At 40.2% G+C, this 23,787-nt stretch overlaps 1 protein-coding gene and 1 pseudogene across 1 annotated transcript; both read left to right on the top strand.

The window, feature by feature from the left end:
• Positions 1–868: 868 nt before the first annotated feature.
• Positions 869–12,566, top strand: LOC120296036 (annotated as a pseudogene).
• A 1,204-nt stretch (positions 12,567–13,770) lies between these two features.
• Positions 13,771–16,672, top strand: LOC104453233 (pentatricopeptide repeat-containing protein At2g15820, chloroplastic-like). Its single transcript, XM_039316267.1, has 2 exons — positions 13,771–14,455; positions 14,596–16,672. The coding sequence occupies exons 1-2, from the start codon at positions 14,225–14,227 to the stop codon at positions 16,435–16,437; spliced, it is 2,073 nt and encodes a 690-aa protein (XP_039172201.1). The 5' UTR covers positions 13,771–14,224; the 3' UTR covers positions 16,438–16,672.
• Positions 16,673–23,787: the final 7,115 nt, after the last annotated feature.

Genomic DNA, 23,787 nt, shown 5'->3' with positions numbered 1-23,787 from the left:
AGCTAGTCACAATCGCCACCAAGCCAGATAGCCGTCGGGAGTCGCCAATTAGCAGCCATTCTCCTTCCGGCGAGAGATGTGCTCCGCGCAAGAGCAATAGTCCGGCAGGTCTGACCCGCCATTTGGTTGTAGTGGCTGGAGGTCACTACAACCCCTAATCTACTGATCACTACAACCCCTAATCTACCAATCGTTGTGATGTTGATCCTTGACTAGTCCTTGAACAAAATGAAAAAATAAATAAATAAAGAGAGAAGAAAAATCAATAATGAACCGAGAAAAGCAAAAACCATTCATTTTGTTGGATCATCAACGCGACCGAACTGCTGCTCCCTCTTACCCAAAAAAAAAAAAAGACTATTGCTCTCTCTCTTCTCTCTCTCTTCGTTCAATGATCAGCACGAGCAAACTGCTGCTCTCTTTGACCCAAAAAAAAAAAAAAAAAAACAACTGCTGCTCTCCCTCTCTCTCTCTCTCTCTCTCTCTCTCTCTCTCTCGCTTCGTTCGATGATTAGGGCAACCGAATGCTGCTCTCTTTGACCCCAAAAAAGAAGCCGCTTCTCTCCGCCGACTCTCTCTCTTCATTCGATGATCAGCGCGACTGAATTGCTGCTCTCTTTGACAAAAAAAATAAAATAAAATAAAATACTGCTCTCCCTCTCCCTCTCCCTCCCTTCCTCTCTCTCTCTCTCTCTCTCCTCGTGTCTTCGTCGTCACCATCCATTTCCTCCATGGAAGCTCTTTGATCAGGAGGTGAGGCCGCACTGCTGCTAACGCGACCTTCATTGAGGTCCTATATACGTCCACCAGCACAGTCGCCGGCCAGCTCTCAGCTGATCCCCGTCTTCTTGTCTTCCTTCCTTCCAGAATGAGCGACGAGGCGCAGAAGCGGAACACCAATTGTGTCTTCTTCCTGGCCTCGCCTCTCACTAGCAAGAAGGTCAGTCGATCATCCCCACTGTGATTTCTTGCTAATCAAATTGCGCACCATGCTCGTGGTTCTCCTCCCATTGGCGTCTGCCTTTTGTCGCCGTCTTTCCTCACTTCGGATTGTGTTGCTGTGCTGGCGAGAGTCTGTACAATTAGCATGCTGTCTTTAGGGTTTCTTTTACATGAATTGAGTAGGTTGATGTTTGAGTTGGAGTGGATGACGCGGTCGTGTTCTATGTAGTGCTTTCTGACTCGCTGTTCTTCTCAGTGAGCTGATGTTGTTGTTGTTGTGAGCGTTCGCTGTAAGCTCCTTTGAAGGGGGTTTTTCGGACTCTAGTTTCGAGTGGCATGGTTGCTACTTCTTCATGTTTATTGCCTGAGAGATGGCTTTATTTTTTATAAGTTGTTCCGGTGGTAACGTAATGTTGCCTTCGATTTTCAGGGGCTTGATTGTGTGTTCCCGACATTTGTAAACCATGTTTTAGGCTTCCTTCATGATAATTGAAGAGTACATTGAGATCTGAAACATATAAAAAATTCGAGTCAAAATGAGTTGGTTTACTATTTTTCATGGATTTTACAAAATTTGGGATTTTCTCGAATTTGATCTTCAAGGACAGAGCTTGAACTTGTTCAGTTCGGTTTTGCAAACCTAAATAAGTCGGGGCCCCTTTTTGCAAAATCTTTAAACTGGAAAGTTGTTCATCATGGCCTTTTTTAGTAATTCATGAAGTTGCGGGTGCTTAATTGCGAATTTAGAGGGGTCTAAATGAAATAAAACTGGTTAAAATCTACAGGCTTCCAAAACAGATTCTGTTACTACAGCTATGTGAAAATCGAATTTTCTATACCAATCTGTTAAAAATCTCAACATAGAAATTTGTTGTCAACATCCGTTCTAACCACCTAAAAAATTTCGTACGTCTTTGTGGTTGCTTACTATTTTACGGAATTTTTCAAAATCTGGACCCCAACCGGGTTGGGTGACGGACCTCCTGACATGAGTTGGATTTTTCGGGTAAAATGGTTTAAAATCAGGTCATGATGTCCTGTTAACATTTAATCCTTGCATCCTAAGCTTTCTAAAGACACGTAAACAAATCTAATTAGAGGTCGTTTGATGGTTTAATCGAATTTAATCCCAATTGACTCAATTTCTGGAATTAAATGAATGAGTGATCCTCAATTGGCTCACTTCCATTGATTGCTTGTTTGAGAAAAAAGGCAAGGCTTTTCAGCCTAAGTGTATGCTTTATTTCATGTGTATGCATGTGTATATTAGATGAATGTTTAGAGTTATTGCAACCTACCGAGGTGAGGAGTCCTCTAATGGATAGATTTAAAGGTATTTTACTTACAAAAACAGTCTGAATGATTCGTACAAATGGTAGTCTCGAATGGACTTCCATTTGCTAAAACTGCAAATGGACTATTGATTATAAATATGGATTCTCCGAAACTCATATCTCGAGTGACAAGAGTTCATTCTAAAGTTCTTTAGACAACCTAATATGTTAATTTGGAATTACCATTAATCTCCTGTGGGGGGGAATTGATTGGGTTACCTAAACGAGGGTTGGGAGTACTCTTCGATTTCCACGAAACCAGATATCATAGGTTCGGGGACCTAAATTTACGTTAATATTTATATTAACACCATTTCAGTACTTAAAGTGGCTTGGTTGTTACCTAAAGTTATCATGCATTTGCTTTTAACATTTTTGTACAAAATCGTTCAAAATATCGCTAAGTGACTACACATGTATGGTTCATCAAGAAAAAAAGATATTCTATGCACATGAAAAGAAAGGCTCATAACTTGTTGGGTATTTATTACAAATTTGAATTAAAAACCTGAGCCATGGTCAAGATCAAATGGGTACAATGAAAGTAGACTGGCTATTGATACGTGATTTTTTTTTTTTTTTTTGTGATCCAGAAATCTCGTATAGCCGACACTCGACGAGCAAAACCCCGGGATGACGCTAGCGGAGGACCCACCACCCCGACGTCACGCTTAAAAATCCCTAGCAACACCTTTGGGATTCGAACTTCTCCCTTTTGTGAGAGAGAGAGAGCCCGAGCCAACGACACCACCGCAGGCAGTGGTAATACATGATTTTTTGTTGACACATTGATGAAGGAAGAAAACTCGAGAACAGGGTTTCTGATTGCGATCCGCTTTTTGAACAAAAGCATCAATTTTCATTTTTTTTTCTTTTTTTTTGTCATTGCTAAACAATTTTTCATTTATTTCCATCGAAAATTCATAAAAGTCAAACCGTTAATTTTGAGGTTGACTTTTTGGTCACCCTTGGATCAAAAGTCAACCTTGACTAAAAAGTTAACCCCGAGTTAAAATTTGACTTTTTGCATAAAAAGATTTTAAATAATTCTAATTTCACTTTAGTCAAATTAATTCTTGAAAATTTGACAGATTTGACCAAGAAATTGACATTTAGTCAATTTTATGATTAACTTTCGGTCAAGTCTTTGACAAAAAAATTGATAAACACAAAAATTGACAAATCATCTCGTTTTTGTTCCAATTTGACTTTGGCATAGAAAATTTTATGAAAATCGATTAAGAACCTTATTTTCTAAAATTTTCTATTTTAGATTTTGTTATAGTAATAGGGTAAGTTCCTCAAATATTCGAAAAAACTAATATTGGCCGCGTGCTACGTGCAAAAATAAAGTATATTTTTTCAATAATTGAGTTATACTATTTGTTATATTGGCTGCTAAGAAAATTTAAGTTTTTTATTTTATCATGAAAGTAGATTTTTCCGTTTCTCGTAACACAAAAGTAGCCTTTCGCATCTTTAGTTATCATCTGAAATTATTACAAAGAAAATTGGTCCCGAATAATTTTTGCTTCTACGACTCATTTATTTTCTATACATGTGATTTGTTACTTTAAAATAATTATGGTAAATTCATGATTTCTCGATTTTATCAAATCTACTTGCGTTTTCTTCATCAAATATAATTAAAGTATCGCAGAAAGCACAATTAGCATAAAGTTTAACCATACCGTCACCTCACAATAATTTCTATAATGTCGAGCGTGGGTTGTTCATAACATGTTCTATTTTTCGAACATTTTTTTTCTGATTTTTAGCAATTGAAGTGTAATTAACAGCAATGAGCTAATTTCATTATTATTTGATAGAAAGATATATATTATAGTTATTTTTATTTGGATAATAATACCTAACCTATCCTGACAAGGGTAAAGAGTTTTTGATCAATAACTCAAGCAGTGATAGAAGTTTCCTTTTAGGCAAAGCTGATTTTTCTAATTTTGCTGTTTGGGGTTCCCACTATCAATTTTTATTTTTTTTTCACTTTGCTCGCCCATCTGGTCAAGAAAAAGTAAACGTACGAGAAATCATATATTAAATTTGTATAATTCTATGATTTTGTAGTCCGATTATTCTACAGCTCCCCGGTGTTCTTAATTAGCAAAAAAGGGGAAAAAAAGACAATTTTGACAACCTTATTCTTTATGTAATGAAACGAACTTAAGCCAACAAGTTCGGGCCATCCACCCGAGGCTTTTTTTGGGGTCAAATATCAACCTGAGTTCGGGTCACGCTTTCTAATCTAACTTGATCCATGGCACTAGGTGTATGTCACGGTCAAGATGCGTATCCAAAGTGGAAAGCAAGAATCTGCGACAGAGAATGAAGATTTTTGGACCAAAATTGAAGGGAGGATAATTTCTCAGGATGGAAGAGAAAAATCAAGGGAAGCTTAAAATGGAATCTGTGATAGAGAATGAAGATTTTCAGACCAAAATTGAAGGAATGATGATGGATGGAAGCAAGAATCAAGGGAAGCTTAAAGTGGAAAAGAATTAGTAGCTAAATCAATTATCATTATAACCGGATCAATTTACATTATTAGTATTTCCATTTCCTTTTATAATAAAATTCATAGGTTGTACGAAAACTATAAATTGTACCTCCTACGAGGAATTATGCATTCAAGAAATGAAACAAAACCAAAGCATTTGAGATTCAGCTTGAATCTTTGGTGGAAACATTCCATAGACGTTTCAAAATTATACGTCCACATAGGCGAAGAAACCGAATTCCTAACACCTTGGTACAGCTGCAAGTGTTGGCAACCTTGCAAGACATTTAGCAACATCTCACGACACTTGAAGGGAACTAGGGGCACGGCAGAGACCGGAGCCAAGGCTCGATGTAGGGGTCCATAAAATAGAACCCGTAGGACCAGGAGGAACCCGAGGAATGTCAGGGGCGAGCGGCTCATCCTCATTTGATGGTATCGTCCCGAAATTCCTCGATTCAACGGAACCACCAGTGCAACAGCTTGGGTAGGGAGAGGAGAATAAATATTTCGATATAATCAAACTCCAGAAGACGAAAAGTTCATCCTCACATCCATACATCTTGAAGGGAAGCCCAATAATGGGTCGAATCACTACGGGCGGATATTATCCACCATGGGAGCAATTCCGCTTCACATTTTGGAAAGGTTTGGCCCAACTCGATTTAATGATTTCTTTGGAGAGTTGAAAAGGTTAACACAAACCGGAACTTTCAAGGATTACTAAATCCAGTTCAAATGGCTGCTTATGCAATGCAGTATGCAACTCTCTCCCACGGAAGAAGTAAGTTGTTTTGTTAGTGGCCTTAAAGAACCTATAAAATCTTATGTGTGTGCTACAGGCTCGAACGAAATTAGCTTGGCTCGAATTCTCCACGAAAGGAGCACGAAGGGCCACAGCTACTACCCAATTCCGCTACGGTACTAACACGGGACCATCTCAGGCCCCACAGGATAATCGGGCAGTGAATAATATGGGAAAACCCAATCCTACCATATCCCAAGCACCCATCAAGCGCTTAACACCAGCGGAGGCTTAGGAACGGCAAAACTGCTGGTTATGCTACAATTGCCATGAGATTTATCCCCCCGGACACAACTGCAAGCGGCTGTTCTTAATTAAGGTTGGGGAGGAAGAATACGTAAAAGAGAAAGCGGAGGCCTTTGAGGAGCAACGTGAAGTGGCAAACGTGAAGGGGGGAGACATCCCCAAAATCCCACTGCACATAATTGCGGGATTCACCGCTCAACAGACCATGCGATTTCAAGCCACGGTGAAGATATAGCCTCTTGGTGTGCTCATCGACACCAGGAGCACACACACAATTTCCTCAATACCACGACAATATGCAAGTTGGGCTTGACCATAAAGAAAGGACGTAATTTGAGTGTGGTGGTGGCTAACGGGGAGAAGCTTACAAACATGGGGAGTTGTAACGTGGTAGAGGTAACCATCCAAGATACCATATATATGATTGATTTCCACGCCACTTCTCTTTGTGGATGTGATGCGGTACTTGAGGCGTCATGGCTTCAAAATCTTGGCCCGCTTTCATGGGATTTCAAGACTATAGAGATGTGCTTCCAATGTCAAGGGAAGAATGTGAGGTTAATTGGGATAAAGTAGGAGGAAGCAAAGGAGATCAAGGCCAAAAACCTAAGCCGACAGATTAGGCAATCACAGGTGCAGGGTTTTTCGCTTTGGATGGAGGCTGATTCGGGAGTGGCGGTGCGACAAAAAAATCCGCCGACAAGACTGAACAGGAACTGAGACAGAATTGGGAATGACTCGAGAAGGAGTATCCAGTGGTTTTCATGGAACCCAAGGGTCTACCACCGTCACGAACCCAAGATCACCACATTACTATTGCGGAAGGAAAGGGTCCCATCTATGTGCGCTCTTACTGCTACCCGTTTTTTTTTCCAAAAACAAGAGATCGAAAGATAGATTGAGGGAATGCTAAGAAGCGGAATAATTCAATCAAGCAACAGCCTTTACTCTTGTGATTCTTGTCAAAAAAAAAAAAAAAAAGGATGGGACATGGCTTTTTTGCATTAATTACTGCGCCTTGGACAAAGTCATGGCAAAAGACAAGTTCCCGATACCCTTAATTAACGAACTCATCGATGAGTTGTTTAGTGCAGAGATCTCCACAAAGTTGGACTTAAGGTCCAAAATCATCAAATCTGAATGGCCGCCTAAGACATTGCGAAAACAGTATTCCAAATGCATCATGGACATTATGAATTTCTCATCATACCATTTAGACTTTCTAATGCTCCATCCACCTTTCAAGCAATAATGAATGGTATTTTTCAACTATACTTACGTCAATTCTTTCGTCTTTTTTTACGACATTTTGATCAACAAAAAAGATGCAACGACCCATGCCAAGCATGTGAAAATCATGTTCGATCTACTCAAAAAACATGCGCTGCACATCAAGCACAACAAGTGCGCCTTTGGGTAACCTCCAATAAATTATTTAGGCCATGTCATAGACCGAAATGGGGTTAGCATAGAGCAAGACAAGGTTAAGGCTATCCTTGATTGGCCTCGCCCGATGAATGTCGAATCAGTCTGCGGATTTTTGGGCCACACCGGCTGTTATTGCAAATTCATTAAAGGATACGGGTAAATTGCAGTGGCTCTTAGGGCCTTGCTAAAAATGATGCTTTCAAGTGGGGGATGTTGCTAATCAAGCCTTTGAAAATCTATAATTTGCTATGATCCAAGCACCGATTCTCAGTCTTTCCGAACAGTTTGTGGTTGAATGCGACAAATCCGGGGCTGGTACAGGAGCGGTATTGATGCAACAGCGGCGTCCCTGAGCGTACTTTGGCAAGGCATGATCCGGCCCAAAACTTGAAAAATCCACTTAGGAAAAAAGAAATCATGGCTCTCGCAGTGCAAAAATGGCTAGAATATCTTTTGGGAAGACAATTCACAGCGCCTGCCGACCACTGTAGTCTCAAATATCTTTGGGAGCAACTGATTAACACGGATGAGCAACAAAGATGGCTTGTAAAGTTGATGGGGTACGACTTTCTCATTGAATATAAAATGGGAAAGGAGAATGGTGTGGCCAATGCCTTATCTTGCAAAACCGGAGTAAGTCTATCCACTATCTCTTAGCCAATTCCGCAATGGCTAGACACAATTAAAGAGGAGAATGGACGGCTGGCCGAGTTATAGCGGCTGCACGAGCTGTTCAATCAGGGAAATAATCGGTCCATGGAAAAATAATGACGGTGTGCTATTCCACAAGGACCAAATTTATATCGGACAAGACTCGGAATTAATTTCCATCATCATCAAAGAGAGACATGACATCGAGCATGAGGGATTCCACAAAACCCTCCAATATTTCAAGTCAAATTTCTTTTTAGAAAGGCATGAGAGCAACGTTGCGGGAATGCATCCGAAATAGTAAAGTTTGCCAATAAAATAAAGCAGAGCATTACAAGCCAGCGGGATTGGTCTACCCATTACTGATTCCGAAGCAAATTTGGGAGGACATTTCAATGGACTTCATTGAGGGATTACCGGCTTCTAACGGTAAGATTGTTATATTCGTCGTCGTTGATCGTTTATCAAAGATGGCCAAATTCATCGCACTTAGCCAACCCTACACGGTCCTAATGGTGGCAAAGGCATTTGTTCAAAATATCTTTTGGCTCCATGCAATGGCTAAATCCATTGTTTGTGACTAGGACCCCACTTTCACAAGTGCCTTTTGGCGAGAATTATTCGAACTACAGGGGACTAAATTCAACATGAGTTTGCCTACCACCCACAAACGAATGGACAAATTGAAGCAGTTAATCGGGTCCTTGAAATGTATTTGAGATGCTTTTCCAGAGATCGTCCGAAATGTTGGATACAATGGTTGCCATGGGCAGAGTTTTACTATAACACTAGTACCCCCACCACCACTCCTAAAACTCTGTTGAAATTGGTGTATGGGAGGCCCGTACCAAACCTCCTTACCTACGTGCCCGAGACGGCACAAAGTAGGGGTGTGCAACCGGATGCGGTTTACCCAGTTCCCAGTTTAGCCCAACCGGAAAACAAGGTCGGGAACCGGTTCCGGTTGAAACCGGTCCGAAAACCGGTTCCCAAAATTCAAACCCAGATTGACCGGACTGGTTCGGGAACCGGTTTGAGAACCGGTTTATAAGGCAGCCCAAAAAGACTAAAACCCTAATTTGTTTCTATCTTTATTCTTTACTTCTCAGGCTCTCACACCTGCAAACTTCCCCGAGCTTGCAACCTTCGCCGATCCTGGTTCCATCCGAGCTTTGACGCTACTTCCGCTCGCCCATCGTCGCCTTCCTCCCGTGACACCCGCAGCCCGTGAGATCCCGACGTTGCCACTCCACCTCTCCCTGCTCCGCGCCCCCGAAATCGCGACGCCGCCTCTGTCAACCCAGTTACTAGCTGCTCGCTAGCCTTGCTCCGAGCTCCCCTCCCGAGCTCTGCTGCCAGATCCAACTCCCCGTCACGATGATCATTTGAAATGGATGACAATTCTAGTTCATTGTGATTTTTGACACAAGGAGTTCAAATCTTTGGGTACCCTCATCAAAGCGTTACCTTTCGGTTAGTCTTTGTAGTATTCTGTCCCCAATTGGTACCATCTAAACTTGGTTCAACTGAGGAAATTTTTTGCAACATTGACTAAAGATTTCGCCTTCTGGTTCAGGTTGCTTGCTATTTTCACTCAAAGTTCAAGTCTAGTGATTCAAGTACCTACAAAAAGAACGGTATGGAAAGTTGCTCCTGTTCTAACTAACAGTGTTTTAACAACATTTTTGTCATCTCTTCCTCCTGCAAATCTTTATCTTGCCATGCAGTTGCACTATTTTTATTGTATTTGACTGTGGTGGAAACCTGGGCACTACTTGCATTCAAAGACCGTATACTGATTAGAAGTTCTAATTAGATTTTTTTATCTTGTTTTGACAGGGTGAAGTTTAAGATTTGAAAACTTCCTAAAGAAATTATCTAACGTCGCACTTGACAATATAAAGCAAGGATCATAAACAATTCTACGGTCATATCACTCTCCTCTTTGATTGTGGAGATTAACCATGTCTTTATTCTTTTTTCTTCTTTGGATTCAGGGAAGTCTGCTGAAATCCATTATGGCACTGGAGCCATTTCGGGCATTTTTAGCCAAGACCATGTCAAAGTTGGTGATCTTGTTGTTAAGGATCAGGTATGAACACTTATGATTTATATAATTGTTGTTCCACAAGACAACAGACTTACTTGGGCAGTTACATTGGCTTTCAGGAATTTATTGAAGCTACCAGGGAGCCAAGCATCACATTCTTGGCTGCAAAGTTTGATGGTATACTTGGACTTGGGTTTAAAGAGATCTCAGTGGGTGACGCTACTCCTGTGTGGTAAGTCAGTGCATGCCCACAACTAATTGTTAGATGCCTTTTAGCACCTTCAGGAGTGTATATACAAACCAATGTCTTATCATTTGAAATTATTCCTTTCCTTTGTACCTATATTGAATCTCTAAATTAGAGGATATGTGCAAGTATAATATTGTCAATCAAGGGCTTATCAAGGAGCCAGTATTTTCATTTTGGTTAAATCACAACACTGAAGGGGAAGAAGGAGGTGAAATTGTGTTTGGTGGGGCTGATTCTAGTCACTATAAGCCATAAGGGAGAGCATACATATGTTCCTGTGACTCAGAAAGGCTACTGGCAGGTTGGCTACCAAGACCTAATAGGTTTTTTGTCCATACTTTGGGCATTGCATTTAAGTGTCTGTTTAATTGGTTCTTTTTTTCAATTGACAGTTTAAGATGGTTGATGTCCTCATTGGAAATGAAACTACTGGTAAGTGTTTATGCATATTGTTATTATGCGTTTCTGGATCAATTATCATTATTTTCCTCCTCCTTATGGCATTAAGTGATTACTAACTCTCTTTTCAGGATTTTGTGCTAGTGGTTGTTTGACCATTGCAGATTCTGGGACCTCCTTGTTGGCAGGCCCTACTGTAAGTTTCATAAGCAGTGAGAAATTGCCATTGTTCATTCTATTGACAAATCCTTTGACATGCTATAGTGTACATGTGCATGAGTGGCAGATTCACTATATTTGACTATTATCATATTCTACATTATTCGAATTTATATTTGTGAATAAACTTGATTAGTTTAGTGTTTGAAAAGGATGAAAATTGAAATAGGTAGTCAATTGTTATTTCTTGTTTTATTGGTTTCACTTTTCTACTTTTATATATGAGGGAAAAACTTATTTAGTTCTCTAATGTGAGAGGAATACAATTAGGAACTCATCTTTCATTTTTGTATTCACTAGCTTCTTTATTTGAGGTAATTATGCAGAAATTTTCCAAGACCTTTGAATGATACATGGCTTAAATTAACTTTTGTTGATTGAACATGATACTGGCAAATGGGTTTCATCATCTGTTCTATTGCCGTAAAATCTCCTTGGACCATGCTAATCCGTTGTGGAAAATGAACTACTAAGGTGATGATAAGGCAGGGCACCTTTAGATATTCTCATTCAGTGGGCAATAGTTATTATAATCAATAGTTTTTTTATTTATATAATATATGATTACTTGGTGTTGCGCTGGATCTGGTTGATAGTTCTTCATTTCAGGGTTGTCTTTTGTCTTGTCACCTTAGATGCTTCCACTTGGAACCATCATATAAGTAAGACTCACCCTTTAAATTTGAGGATAACAATATGGGAGGTCGAGAGGGAAAGGTTGGCTAAAATTGGGGACTATTTATCAGTGTGGACGTGCTTATGCTGATCGAGATGGTAAATGCTTTATCTTACAGATGAGTACTGTACAACAATTTTTATGCAAAATATGTTCAAATATAAACAAGGTTAACCCTATTCCCGGACTGAAAAAACAAGGTGGTTAGGAACAGAGTCCAATGCAAATAAGGTTAGGTACAGGGTCCAAAAAAAGAGAACCGGTTATAACAGGGTCAGGTACAGAGTCCAGGTCTAGACCCTACCCACCTTGGACCCGATCACTCCTAGCACAAAGCACTACCGTCACTAGTGATTTGGAAGCCCGTGACCAAGTGCTCACGGACCTTAGGCAGCAGATTGCGGACACACAAGCACGGATGAAAGTCCAATAGGACCATGGACACTACAAGTTGGAATTCCAGATCGGGAATAAGGTTTTCGTTTGCTTGCAACCTTATCGCCAAATGACAGCTTGAATCGGTAAACGTCATATGCTATCTACTCGGTTTTATGGTCCGTTTGAAGTCATTGGTCCCATTGGCTTGGTTACATACCGCCTCAAGCTTCCTTCAAACGCCTGAATCCATTCTGTTTTTCATGTCTCCGCATTAAAGCCTCACCTTGGAGCACATGCCAAGCTCAGAGCTACCAAACATGGAGGCCGAAGATGGACTGCTACAAGTTGAGCCCGAGTTCGTGCTTGCCAATAGAATCCATCGAGGCCGAAAAGAAGTTCGCATTCAATGGAAGGGATTGGACGAAGCTAATGCCACATGGGAAGACTGTGACACAATCTCGGGCCAATTCCCGCACCTTTTTGTCCTTGAGGACAAGGACAATTTTGGCAGGGGGAAGATGTCACGGACAAGATATATATTCAAAGTGGAAAGCAAGAATCTACGACAGAGAATGAAGATTTTCAGGCCAAAATTGAAGAGAGGATGATTTCTCGGGATGGAAGCAAAAATCAAGGAGCTGTAAATTCTAGGACAGAGAATGAAGATTTTTAGACCAAAATTGAAGGGAGGATGATTTTTCGCGGCGGGAGCAAGAATTAAGGGAAGCTTAAAATGGAAGAGAATTAGTACTGAATCAATTATCATTATATCTGGATCAATTTGTATTATTAGTATTTCCATTTCCTTTTATAATAAAATTCATTGATTGTATGAAAACTATAAATTGTACCTCCTATGAGGAATTATGCATTCAAGAAATGAAACAAAATCGAAGCGTTTGAAATTATGCTTAAATCTTTGGTGGAAGCATCCCCTAGATGTTTCAAAATTACAAGTCCACGTAGGCGAAGAAACCGTGTTAGGAATTCCATTCTTAGTAATGCAACTCCCATGCCCGACACTAGATAGGCTAGGGTTTGTAACTATTTTATAAGTAATATCTAAGCCATTCCTAGTAATGTAACTCCCATGCCCGATGCTAGATAGGCTAGGGTTTGTAACTATTTCACATTCGGGAAGGTCATGACACTACAAACTTGGTGCAATAAAATCAAGGCTGAATTGTTTGGGTCAAGTGGATTCTTCTACTAAAAAACCCAGCACCATTTATGCGCCCTTATTGAAGTCTCATATCGATTGGATGTATGGGAAAGGCTCGATTGAGTGATTTATAGGGCAAATACACAACCCAAATAATCACAATCTTATATGATCACCATCTGCTCAATTGGCTCATCCAAAAAATGAGTACTTATAGTGACAGCATAAGGTGATAGTGGATCGAAATGGTGGTAGATCCTACTTGATATTAATGTGTTGAGACTCGCTTTAAAAATTTAAAAATTGTCCAAGTTGGCACTGGTCACACTACATAGGATGGCCGAGGTTGACTGGGCCATCATGTTAGCAATGTCCGATCAAAAATAGCCAAAATGACTAAATTGACAATTAGTTAAAAAATTTAAAACTAGATTAACAAGTCGTTAAAGTGTTTATAAGTAATTTAACACAATTAAAACATTTAAAAGTAAATTGGTAAGTTGTCAAAAGACTTAAGATTGAATTGTTGGTCATTACCATACAATAAATTTATAACTTTTTGAACAATTTTCTCGAAAATTAACAAAAATAGACCGAAATCCGGATGAATGCACTGGGCACGATGCAATTGGGCCTAGGCCCATGGGCCTCTAGCCCTTCCGATTAGGCAAATTTTATCTGCTCCCTCTTCATCATCTTTCCGATTGGCCATGGTCATCCCTTCCTCATCCGGCCGCCGCGCGTACCGGAAGCTCGAAACGACATGCTCCTGGGCGCCACGGCCACTGAGCCCTCTCTCCCTCCACTCCCCACCGCCGCCGCCGCCGCCGCCGCCGCCGTCCTTCCGGCGAGCTTGGGTTCATCCATGCGCGGTTCCCCTCTCTCCTCCGCTCCCTCTCCCTCTCCCCTGCACCACCGTGGCGGCGGCGGCGGCGGGGGCCGCAACGCTCTGTTTCTCCTCAGCAACCCGCAGCGGCTCTCTTTCGCCGCCCTCCGCCTTCCCTTCTCCCGGCCCCCCTCCTGGTCTCGCCCCGCGCCTCCCCGCTTCGCTGAGTAGTTCCGTCGAGCAGGTGGTGGACGGGCCGGATTCGGACGAGAACTGGGATTTCACGAGCAGGGGTGGTGACTCCGATGGGTTCAGCTTCGATGTGGGGTCCGTGGGGAGCGACATGAGGCAACTGGGGTCGCCGCCCCCCGCGGTGGAGGTTAGGGAGCTGGAGGAGGTACCGGAGCAGTGGCGGCGGGCGAAGCTGGCGTGGCTGTGCAAGGAGTTGCCGGCGCAGAAGGGCGGGACTCTGGTGAGGATTCTGAACGCGCAGAGGAAGTGGATGAGGCAGGAGGATGCCACCTATGTGACTGTTCACTGTATGAGGATCCGGGAGAACGAGACCGCCTTCAAGGTATGTGGGTTTGGTTCTTGAATTTTCACCTGTTTCTGGGCATGGCATGTTAGTTTATTTTCTAACAATTAGGACTTCTGCCTCCTCAATTTGTTGCAAAATTCATGTTCATGACTTTGAAGTACATCACTGCATTGTAGGTGTACAAGTGGATGATGCAGCAACATTGGTATAAATTTGATTTCGCGCTTGCGACGAAGCTTGCTGATTACTTGGGTAAGAACCGGAAATTCGCCAAGTGTAGGGAGATATTCGATGACATAATAAACCAGGGACGGGTTCCAAGTGAATCTACTTTCCACGTTCTCATAGTTGCATATCTGAGTGCACCCATCCAAGGTTGCCTCGAGGAAGCATGTAGCATTTACAATCGCATGATCCAGTTAGGAGGGTATCAGCCTCAACTTAGTTTGCACAACTCTCTATTCAGAGCTCTGGTGAGCGGCTCGGGAGCCTTGTCGAAGCATCATCTCAAGCAAGCAGAGTTTATATTCCATAATTTGGTGACATCTAGGCTCGAAATACACAAGGATATTTACGGGGGTCTCATATGGCTGCATAGCTATCAGGACACTATAGATGGAGAGCGGATCGCTGAACTTAGAAAGGAGATGCAAGAATCTGGAATTGAAGAGTCTCGAGAGGTGCTTTTGTCTGTACTGAGGGCTTGCTCTAAGGAGGGGAATTTGGATGACGCTGAAAGGGTTTGGCTCAAACTTCAGCATTTGGGTGATAAGCTTCCTTCTCTGGCTTATGTTTACAAAATGGAAGTCTATGCGAAGGTTGCAGAGCACACGAAGTCATTGAAATTATTCAGGGAGATGCAGGAGCATTTGGGTTCGGCTACCGTGGCAGCGTACCATAAAATTATAGATGTGATTTGTAAAGCTCAAGATGTGGAATTGGCAGAATCTCTCATGAAAGAGTTCAAGAATAGTGGTCTAAAGCCCCTCAGTCCTTCTTTTATTGACATGATGAATATGTATTTCAACTTAGGCCTGCACGATAAACTAGCGTCAGCTTTCTCCCAGTGTGTAGAGAAGTGTCAGCCAAATCGTGTAATATATGGCATTTACTTGGATTCTTTGGTGAGGATTGGTGACATTAGCAAAGCCGAGGAGATTTTTAGTGAAATGCATAGTAGCGGAGCTATTGGCATCAGTGGACGTAATTGCAACTCCATTTTAGGTGGTTATTTGTCCACTGGGGACTATGTGAAGGCAGAAAAAGTATACCATCTAATGTGTCAGAAAAGGTATGAAATTGAACCGGCCTCAATGGAAAAGCTTGACCCTATCCTTAGTTTGAGAGGAAAAGCGGTTAAGAAGCCAGTGAGCCTCAAGCTGACCAAAGAGCAAAGGGAAATTTTAGTGGGTATGCTCTTAGGTGGTTTACAAATAGATTCTGATGAACAGAGAAAAAACCACATGATCAAGTTCAAGTTCAATGAGAATTCTGGGATGCATTCTGATCTGAAGAGACATATCTACGAGCATTACCATGAGTGGCTACATCCTTCTTGCAAGTTAGATGATAATTCCAATGAAATACCAAATAGCTTCTCCACGATTCGTCATTCATATTTCGGTTTCTATGCAGATCAGTTTTGGCCCAGAGGGAAACCGGTGATTCCAAAGTTAATACATCGGTGGTTGTCACCATGTGCCCTTGCGTACTGGTACATGTATGGGGGCTACAGGATGTCATCAGGAGATATATTGCTTAAACTTAGAGGAAGTCAAGAAGGAGTTGAGAGAGTTGTTAAGGCGTTAAAAGCAAAGTCCTTGGATTGCAGGGTAAAGAGGAAAGGACAGGTGTATTGGATAGGTCTACTAGGAAGCAATTCTACGTGGTTTTGGAAATTGATCGAACCTTATGTACTGGACTTGAATTTTGCTCAAGAGGATGATGGAGAAATCCTCAGCTTCAACAGTGGTTCTGACTCTGATAAGAATTCTGATAACAGTGAAGAGGATAGGTAGTGGAGAGGTAAACCTGAAGTTTGTTTTTGTATCCTGATATCATTGCATTGACTTCACTGTGAGAAATTCCCACCCTCCACCATAACACTGCAATTTGTGATGAAATCTAGGATATCATGCCCACCTTTATGCCATTTTGAGTTCATCTGAAGCTATATATGTAAATATAAAATGTAGAGCATGTTTTTACAGAGCGAAAGCTTCTTTTCTTTCAATTCATGTTCATTGTTATGAATGATGCTTTTCATTTCTGTGGGGGACTTATCTGTTATATGGTCAAGAAAGAGTGCAGACTCGGGTGGCTGGAAGTGGCTTAGTTTGCTTCATCTTGTGGATTGTGAATTAATGTAACATGGAGGTTGAGGCTGATGGAAAAACATGGCCTCTCGTTCTGCTGAGGAGGAGCCTGCGTAGAAGGAGCAGAAGCTTAGAGTTTTTATGGTCCAACTCTCCGAGAACGAGCTTGTCATCAAAGTGTGGAAAGCTTCTTAAGGTACAAGCACGCATCACTACAAGAAAAAAGGGGGTTAACGGGGACTTCCTTTCAGGGATGTGACCTGTCAGTGTCACTCAGCTCCCAAAGTTGGGAACATTTTCCGGGAAACGCCTCTCAATTGATTGCTATAGAGCATGCGATACCAGGAAAAATATTGGTGTTTGGTGTCTCAGACGTGTAGGGATGATGCAGCTAGAGGTGGAATAAATGTAGGGATGATGCAGCTAGAGGTGGTAAAATAGGAGAATATTCAGTAGTATCATAGTACAATGTTAGGGATGATGTGGTTCACCTGGTCAAATTCGGTTAAAAATGGACGTGCGGCAAGCGACTTGAAATTAACTAAAAGCAAAGTAAAAGGCAGTGTGGCTGCGAAAGTCGTAAATTGACGGGCCAGCCAAAGACACATTTGTTTGACTTCAACCCATCTTTTACATTTCGTTGAGACAAAAGCCCCTTCCTTTCGTTTCAGAAGAGCTCCGTTACAGAAGAGCCATGAAAACTTCGACTCGACAGGCTTCATAAGCATAACCATGAAGACTCCATCCCTTAAGGTTTCATCTTTCGTAATTTTACAAAACTTATACCACGTAGGCTCGAGGGCATTTATCCAAATGAGGAAAATTCAGAAAAAGGTTAATAATACTTTTGTAAAGATTGTTATCTTTAAATGATACGCGTCGGTGCAAATATGCTTGCCCAAAATAAAGGGAAAAAATGCTTACAACGTAAGATTATCAGATCAACTTAAGCTCCGATAGTACAGAAATGGATCTTTCGGAAGAGGCTGCTTAAGAAAAAGTCCATCGACTCCAAACTAGATGCAATAAGAGGGGCGGCATGGAATGTACTCAATGAAATAAGACAATGACAAATGCCTAATTTGATGAGTGACGAAGTTTTCTAAACTATTGCTAGAGCAAGAACTTCACCGTCTAATACATACTTGGCTGTTGATAAATCCCAGAAGTAAAGCTGCTAGAAAATCCATTTAAAAGAGTGGAGAAACCTATGAGAAGCATCCATCTCTTGGACATAGCCCTTATTTAAGGAGCAATATAGGATGAGTAGCATCAAGGAAAGGAGGTAAGAGACACATGGCTTCATACCACATTATCGCAACTGCACTAATTGCACTTCTTTGTCATGCCACAATACCTTCAACTCCCACTTCAATTATTATAATGAGAGGGAAGACTTCTTGACTCAACTATGCTATGGCCATGGAGCATGGATGGGATACTCACTCATTTGGATTGTGACGCGTGCGTACACAACACGACTCAATTGATACGGACGTGTCATTAGTCAAGCATCGCGCTCAACTTCAGCCTCAAGGCTATAGAATCAGGTTTGAAAATTATAAGTTCGACAAAAATTAAGTTGCAGACAATCAAACAATAAGAATATATACATATATCTGGGAGTGGTCAAAATTACAGCAATAATCCATTGTGGTGATATGAAGCAATCTCGAGAAGCTTTGGATCTTGAATAATTTGAGGGTCAACATGTCTTTTGTTCTTTTCTAATGCCCTACGCAAGTGATCTAGACTTGTTTGGCTTCTCATGTGTCTTATCGAAACAAATGGCTACACTTTATTTAGAAACTTGAGTTAGTTAAAACATCATCTTTCACTTTTTATTTATTTTTTTTAATCACGTTTCACTTTTTTTATGAGCTGGGGACTCAAACGCCAAGGTCAGTCTACCTGGAGATCCATTAAATGCCCTTCATGCTTATGAATTAGTTAAGTCCAGACCCTCGACCCACGCAAGCAACCTCAACCCATCATGCTAATGGTGATATTTGAATAGGTAATCTTTGATTCCTGAACAGGAATTCCTAACTCCTCAACCAATTACATGAACTCTGAGAGCCGTCATATTTCACCTTGAATGAAATCTCAGAAAATAAATCCCTGCTCAGGTAAACATGCTATGAAAAGTTAAAGAGTCAAATATCTATGCTTAATAAGCTTATTCAAAACATTTAAACCATATTGTAAAACCTTACATGCTTATTAAATATTTAGCACCTTTTTTTTTTATCCAGGATTTTGACACATTTTAAGAGACAAACTACTCAAAAAATAATTTTTAACATTTTTCAATATTTTTTTTAAAGTTCAAAATATTTTTGAGTTTTTTAAAATATTTTTACAAATTTAATTTTAATCCGTAAATAGGGACCGCGGTCCTAAGGCTGTAGGCCCTCGGTTGGATTGGGCTTAACGAGTGGGCCCAGTCGAGTCCTAAAGCAGGCTTCTAGCTAGATCCGGCTCAAGAACAAACCCACCTGAAAAATTAAACCTAAATAAACTAAGCCCAACCAAAAAAAAAAAACAAACAAGCCCGGGCTTGTTAGACACGCGAGCCGCCTGACTCGACCATGGCCTGGCCAACCCAACTCCCTCTTGCGTCCCCTGCTTCACTATGATGGGGCCGATTGGAGCAAGCGGCATCGCCCGCCTTAGTCCCGCCGCATGTGTGCCTCGACCGACCTTCCACCGCCTAGCCGACCACCCAAGTGGGCGCGACCGGCTTGGGCAGCTTTTCGCTCGAACAAAAACTATATACCTTAAACCGGATACCCTAAGCAACAAAATGGAGAGGGGCCGAGGCGCAATGACACCGTGGAGGGCCCTAAAACTCTAGCCAGGGCCGATTCACCACCAAAGAACGAGACGAATATTGTTTGGGGGATGGGACCGGGCCACAAATAGAAAAGGAAATAATGGAACTCACATGGGCATTCTATGGAAAATTTTGAATAAATTAACTTGTATCAAGTTGTGATTAGTAGAGTTTTGGAGAGCTTGTGTTAAGTTTTGGCCTTTGCGAAGGTTGCAATAGCAGCCCTCTAGCCTAGGGTTTTGGAAAATTTTAGAAAATTAAAAAAATAAATAAATATAAATATATATATATATATATATATATATATATATATATCTCTCTCTCTCTCTCTATCTATGATAGCACTGATTGCATCACATAAGACAGACAACAATCAAATCGGCTAGAATAATTATATTGTCAATTCAAAAGGTTTAGCATTAAATTGACAAATCATTAAAAGTTTTAGACGAAATTGGCTTCATTGAAAGGATTATGATTGAATTGGCAAACCATAACAAATGTGGATTAAATTGGTCAGATTAAATGATTTATAACTAAATGGTTACAAATATAATATGTTGAGGAATCTTTTAATAATTTTTCAAGTCACATGTCCTAAACATTTTTCTTTCATTTAAGGCTAGTATCTTTGCACGACAAGTGAAGATACTATTTTTATGTGAGTATATTTGCCTAGGTCAAAGCTACGTTCTCTGCTTGATCTTTTCCTTTTGATGAAAATGAAGTGAGAAAAGATAAAACAGTAATGAAAAAGGAAAAAGAAAGCAAAAGAGTATCCAAATTTTTCTCTCCAAAAACAGTAACGAAATAGATGATGAAATTCTTATACTTCAACAAAGATTTGAAATCTCGTACATACTAGAGGACTTATTTGTTGACGCCATCTTATTAATAATGCCGAGTGGTATTTGATGAGCCCTCGGTGGCATGGAATCTGAGGTTATATCTTTCTCTTATCTTATTATTTGTTATTGTTTGTGTGGATGTGACATCTTTGTAACTCAGCTATTAACATTGATCAATCATTAATCGATTTCTCATGACAAGTGATAATTTGTCTATCTCGATATATAAATTGCACATTTTATCAAACATTTACAATTTTCTTAAAATACACTTAATATCGGTTATAATGGTGGTTCCGCCTGTCATCAGCTTAGATTAATTTTTGCGGAAAGGGTCGAGAGTATGAGATTATATTCATGGTCAATTGAGTGCACGACATGTATAAGTACGTGGAACAATAGAAAAGTAAAAGGCCAAAAGGCCTATGAAACGAAATGACATAAGGCCCTGTGCATGAAGGCCACAAGGCTCATAACGCATCAGAAGCTCAAAGCCTGAAGTCGTGGGAGAAAGGCCCATAAATTTTTATCTTCCGTACCTTTCAAGCTATTTAGTATGATAAATTCAAGCTATTTAGCAAGCATGTCTTATGTTCTTGTTAATTATCGTAGAAGAAATAGTTTTCATACCGAATTCTACAACCCCCGAGTTGAACTTGTGCGCCAGTGGTCCAATGGCACGTTGATTGTAGAATACTACTAGCCATACCTAAGCACAAATAGCAATCTCTGTGAGAGAATCCCATTGCATTTTTTGTGGCCGTAGCAAGTATCGGTAAAGACTCGGCGCCTCTCATTAAAGCGATTGTAGTAGCCGGACTTTGGTGTCTAGTCGATAAAATTTTGAAGGAGATCATCAACAATGTCAATGTATAAGATTGCTCTGTGTTTCCATTTGAGAGTTTGTATGCCACAGATGTGTTTGAATCGCCTTTTATACCATTGCACGCAAGAAGGAGCAGAATTACTACGGTTTAGATTCTCCTTTTCATGTTACTCATCCTTCGTTAGTTTTTGCTTTCTTATATAAGAGCCATTCTGTGCTCATAAGATGCATTATGCTTATAGGTTTCACTGCTCTCTTGCATGAATTTCTCCTTTGATTTTACTTTTTACCAAATTCACTTATAGAAGTTATCATATGATGCATTATGCTTATACATATGATTTTAGACCTGATAACAGAAGTAATTTGTTACTAAAATCACTTGTCATGCAAATTATATTGCTTCATTCATTGATATATGTTGAACCTTAAACATGTTATCAATAAATCAATGCACTATACATTTTTTATGTGGTGATACACATATGAGCTTACACTTATATTTCCAAAATCATTAAAAATACAAGAAAATATGGAATACCCTAAAAAAACATGCATTTAAAATTATGTACGTATTTTCACATCCATAAAATCATCTAACATAATATATATAATAGGCAGTGCCCCGGTGGGGACATGTAGCCGTGCATGGCAATGGGTGTAGTGTTCTCGGTGGCATGCCGCATGTGAAAACGCTCGTCTCAACGAGCTCGTTCCGTTTATGTGGTTAAAATTGTTTTGTCTACACAAAAAATCACAAGAAAGGGCAAAACCCAAACGTTCGAGTTATAGGCTATGGTTGCTCTGTACCACATGCAAGTCGCGAAAATCGCATCCCAATATCTCCATAAGTAAAATCAAGAACACATATATAATCAAGTAAATAAATTTGCAAACCTGATTTGAAATCCATCATTCTTGATGCAAAATAGCGATTATCCAAACTCAAGAGCTTCTTCTCTATTGCCGTTTGTATCATTGGCTTAATAGGATTGCTCATCACCATTAACGTTTTGGTAAATGCTCCTTATGTAAAGGTTATTGTGTGTCAAGGTTAGAGAAGAAACTTGAATACTATTTATAAAGTTTTCAACTAGATGTTCTCATTAGGGGCTAAGCTCAACTTGACCTACGCTAGCTAGTATCATATTAGACTAATTAAGAAATATTTTATCTCACCTTATTAAACTAATCCCATAAAATAGTAAATTACAATATTAATTAATGTGTGTCCACATCAGAAAAACTCTTATAGGGACCACCCAACACATATAGTTGGCCATGGCTGGCTCCGGCTTGAGTCAGCGATTCGGAGCTAGAGCATTTTTTCAAAGTGTGGTCTCAACTCTCTATGCCATCAAAACAAATTTAGTTAGATCTAAGCTCACGTCTTTTTAACATCCCGAGAGAGAGAGGCCGAGCTCTGGATGCTTTATGGGCTTGGGCTTCACTCCTTTTTTTGTTTCTTCTTCTTCTTCTTCTTCTTCTTCTTCTTCTTCTTCTTCTTCTTCTTCTCAACTTTTTGCGCAATCTTCTTCGATCCCTCTCCAGAATACAGGAGCTTCGGTCCACTTTCCTTTTTGTTGTTGTTGCATTCAACGCTAAAACACCATTATCTTAAGCCACAATCCTATGTTCTCCACTTAGATGCATCAACTTTGTCTTCTTCATTTTTTATTTTTATTTTATTGATAGTGTCACGACCCTTTAACCAACACAATCAAGGGAAATATAACTTTTTGCGCAATCTTCTTCGATCCCTCTCCAGAATACAGGAGCTTCGGTCCACTTTCCTTTTTGTTGTTGTTGCATTCAACACCAAAACACCATTATCTTAAGCCACAATCCTATGTTCTCCACTTAGATGCATCAACTTTGTCTTCTTCATTTTTTTTTTATTTTTTTTTATTGATAGTGTCACAACCCTTTAACCAACACAATCAAGGGAAATATGAGTTTAGGGGTAATGTCTAAAGGCAAGTGTGGGCTCTCTTGAGCCCTTACCTTGTACAATGTTGGATTCATTTTAAGTTTCCATTTAGCCTAAAAGCATTCTATGTGAAACATGAGTTGCTACTAACCTATTGGGAGTTAGCTAGAAACCAAATGAGATATGGGAGATTGTCTCACTTCCTATGTAACGAGAAATTATTTAATGTCAGGGACTTGATTATACTGATAGTTCTATTAGTGCCCCTTCTATACCCCTAATTTGGTCGATACGCTCACCTAAGTGATCAAACGGTCTTTGATATTAATTATAAGTCCTAAAGACCATTCGAGTCACTAAGTGTTCATGCAATTTTTTTAGGGATTTATTATGGTCCTAGGATTTGCCCTAACCATTAGTAAAAGAAAAGAACAAACAATGTATTATAAATGTGGGATTTAAACATTCGAGTATTGAAAGATTTGAAGTAAAGTACGAGAAAGACAACCCAATACTTGTTGGGCAAAGGAAATACCTAGTTTTATTTTAAGCCCTGAGACAAGATCTCTCATGAGCTTATTTGAGACCAAGTTGGGAAAATATATATATATCG

Source organism: Eucalyptus grandis, chromosome 7, assembly GCF_016545825.1.
Source record: "Eucalyptus grandis isolate ANBG69807.140 chromosome 7, ASM1654582v1, whole genome shotgun sequence".
Lineage (NCBI taxonomy): Eukaryota > Viridiplantae > Streptophyta > Magnoliopsida > Myrtales > Myrtaceae > Eucalyptus > Eucalyptus grandis.
This window is presented reverse-complemented; position numbering and strand designations above follow the sequence as displayed.

What these genes read in the sequence shown, in the direction of transcription:
- LOC104453233 (XM_039316267.1), top strand. Translation starts at nt 14,225, where the DNA reads ATGAGGCAACTGGGGTCGCCGCCCCCCGCGGTGGAGGTTAGGGAGCTG. An exon ending in AGAACGAGACCGCCTTCAAG is followed by an intron (nt 14,456 to 14,595) that starts GTATGTGGGTTT and finishes ACTGCATTGTAG; the next exon opens with GTGTACAAGTGGATGATGCA.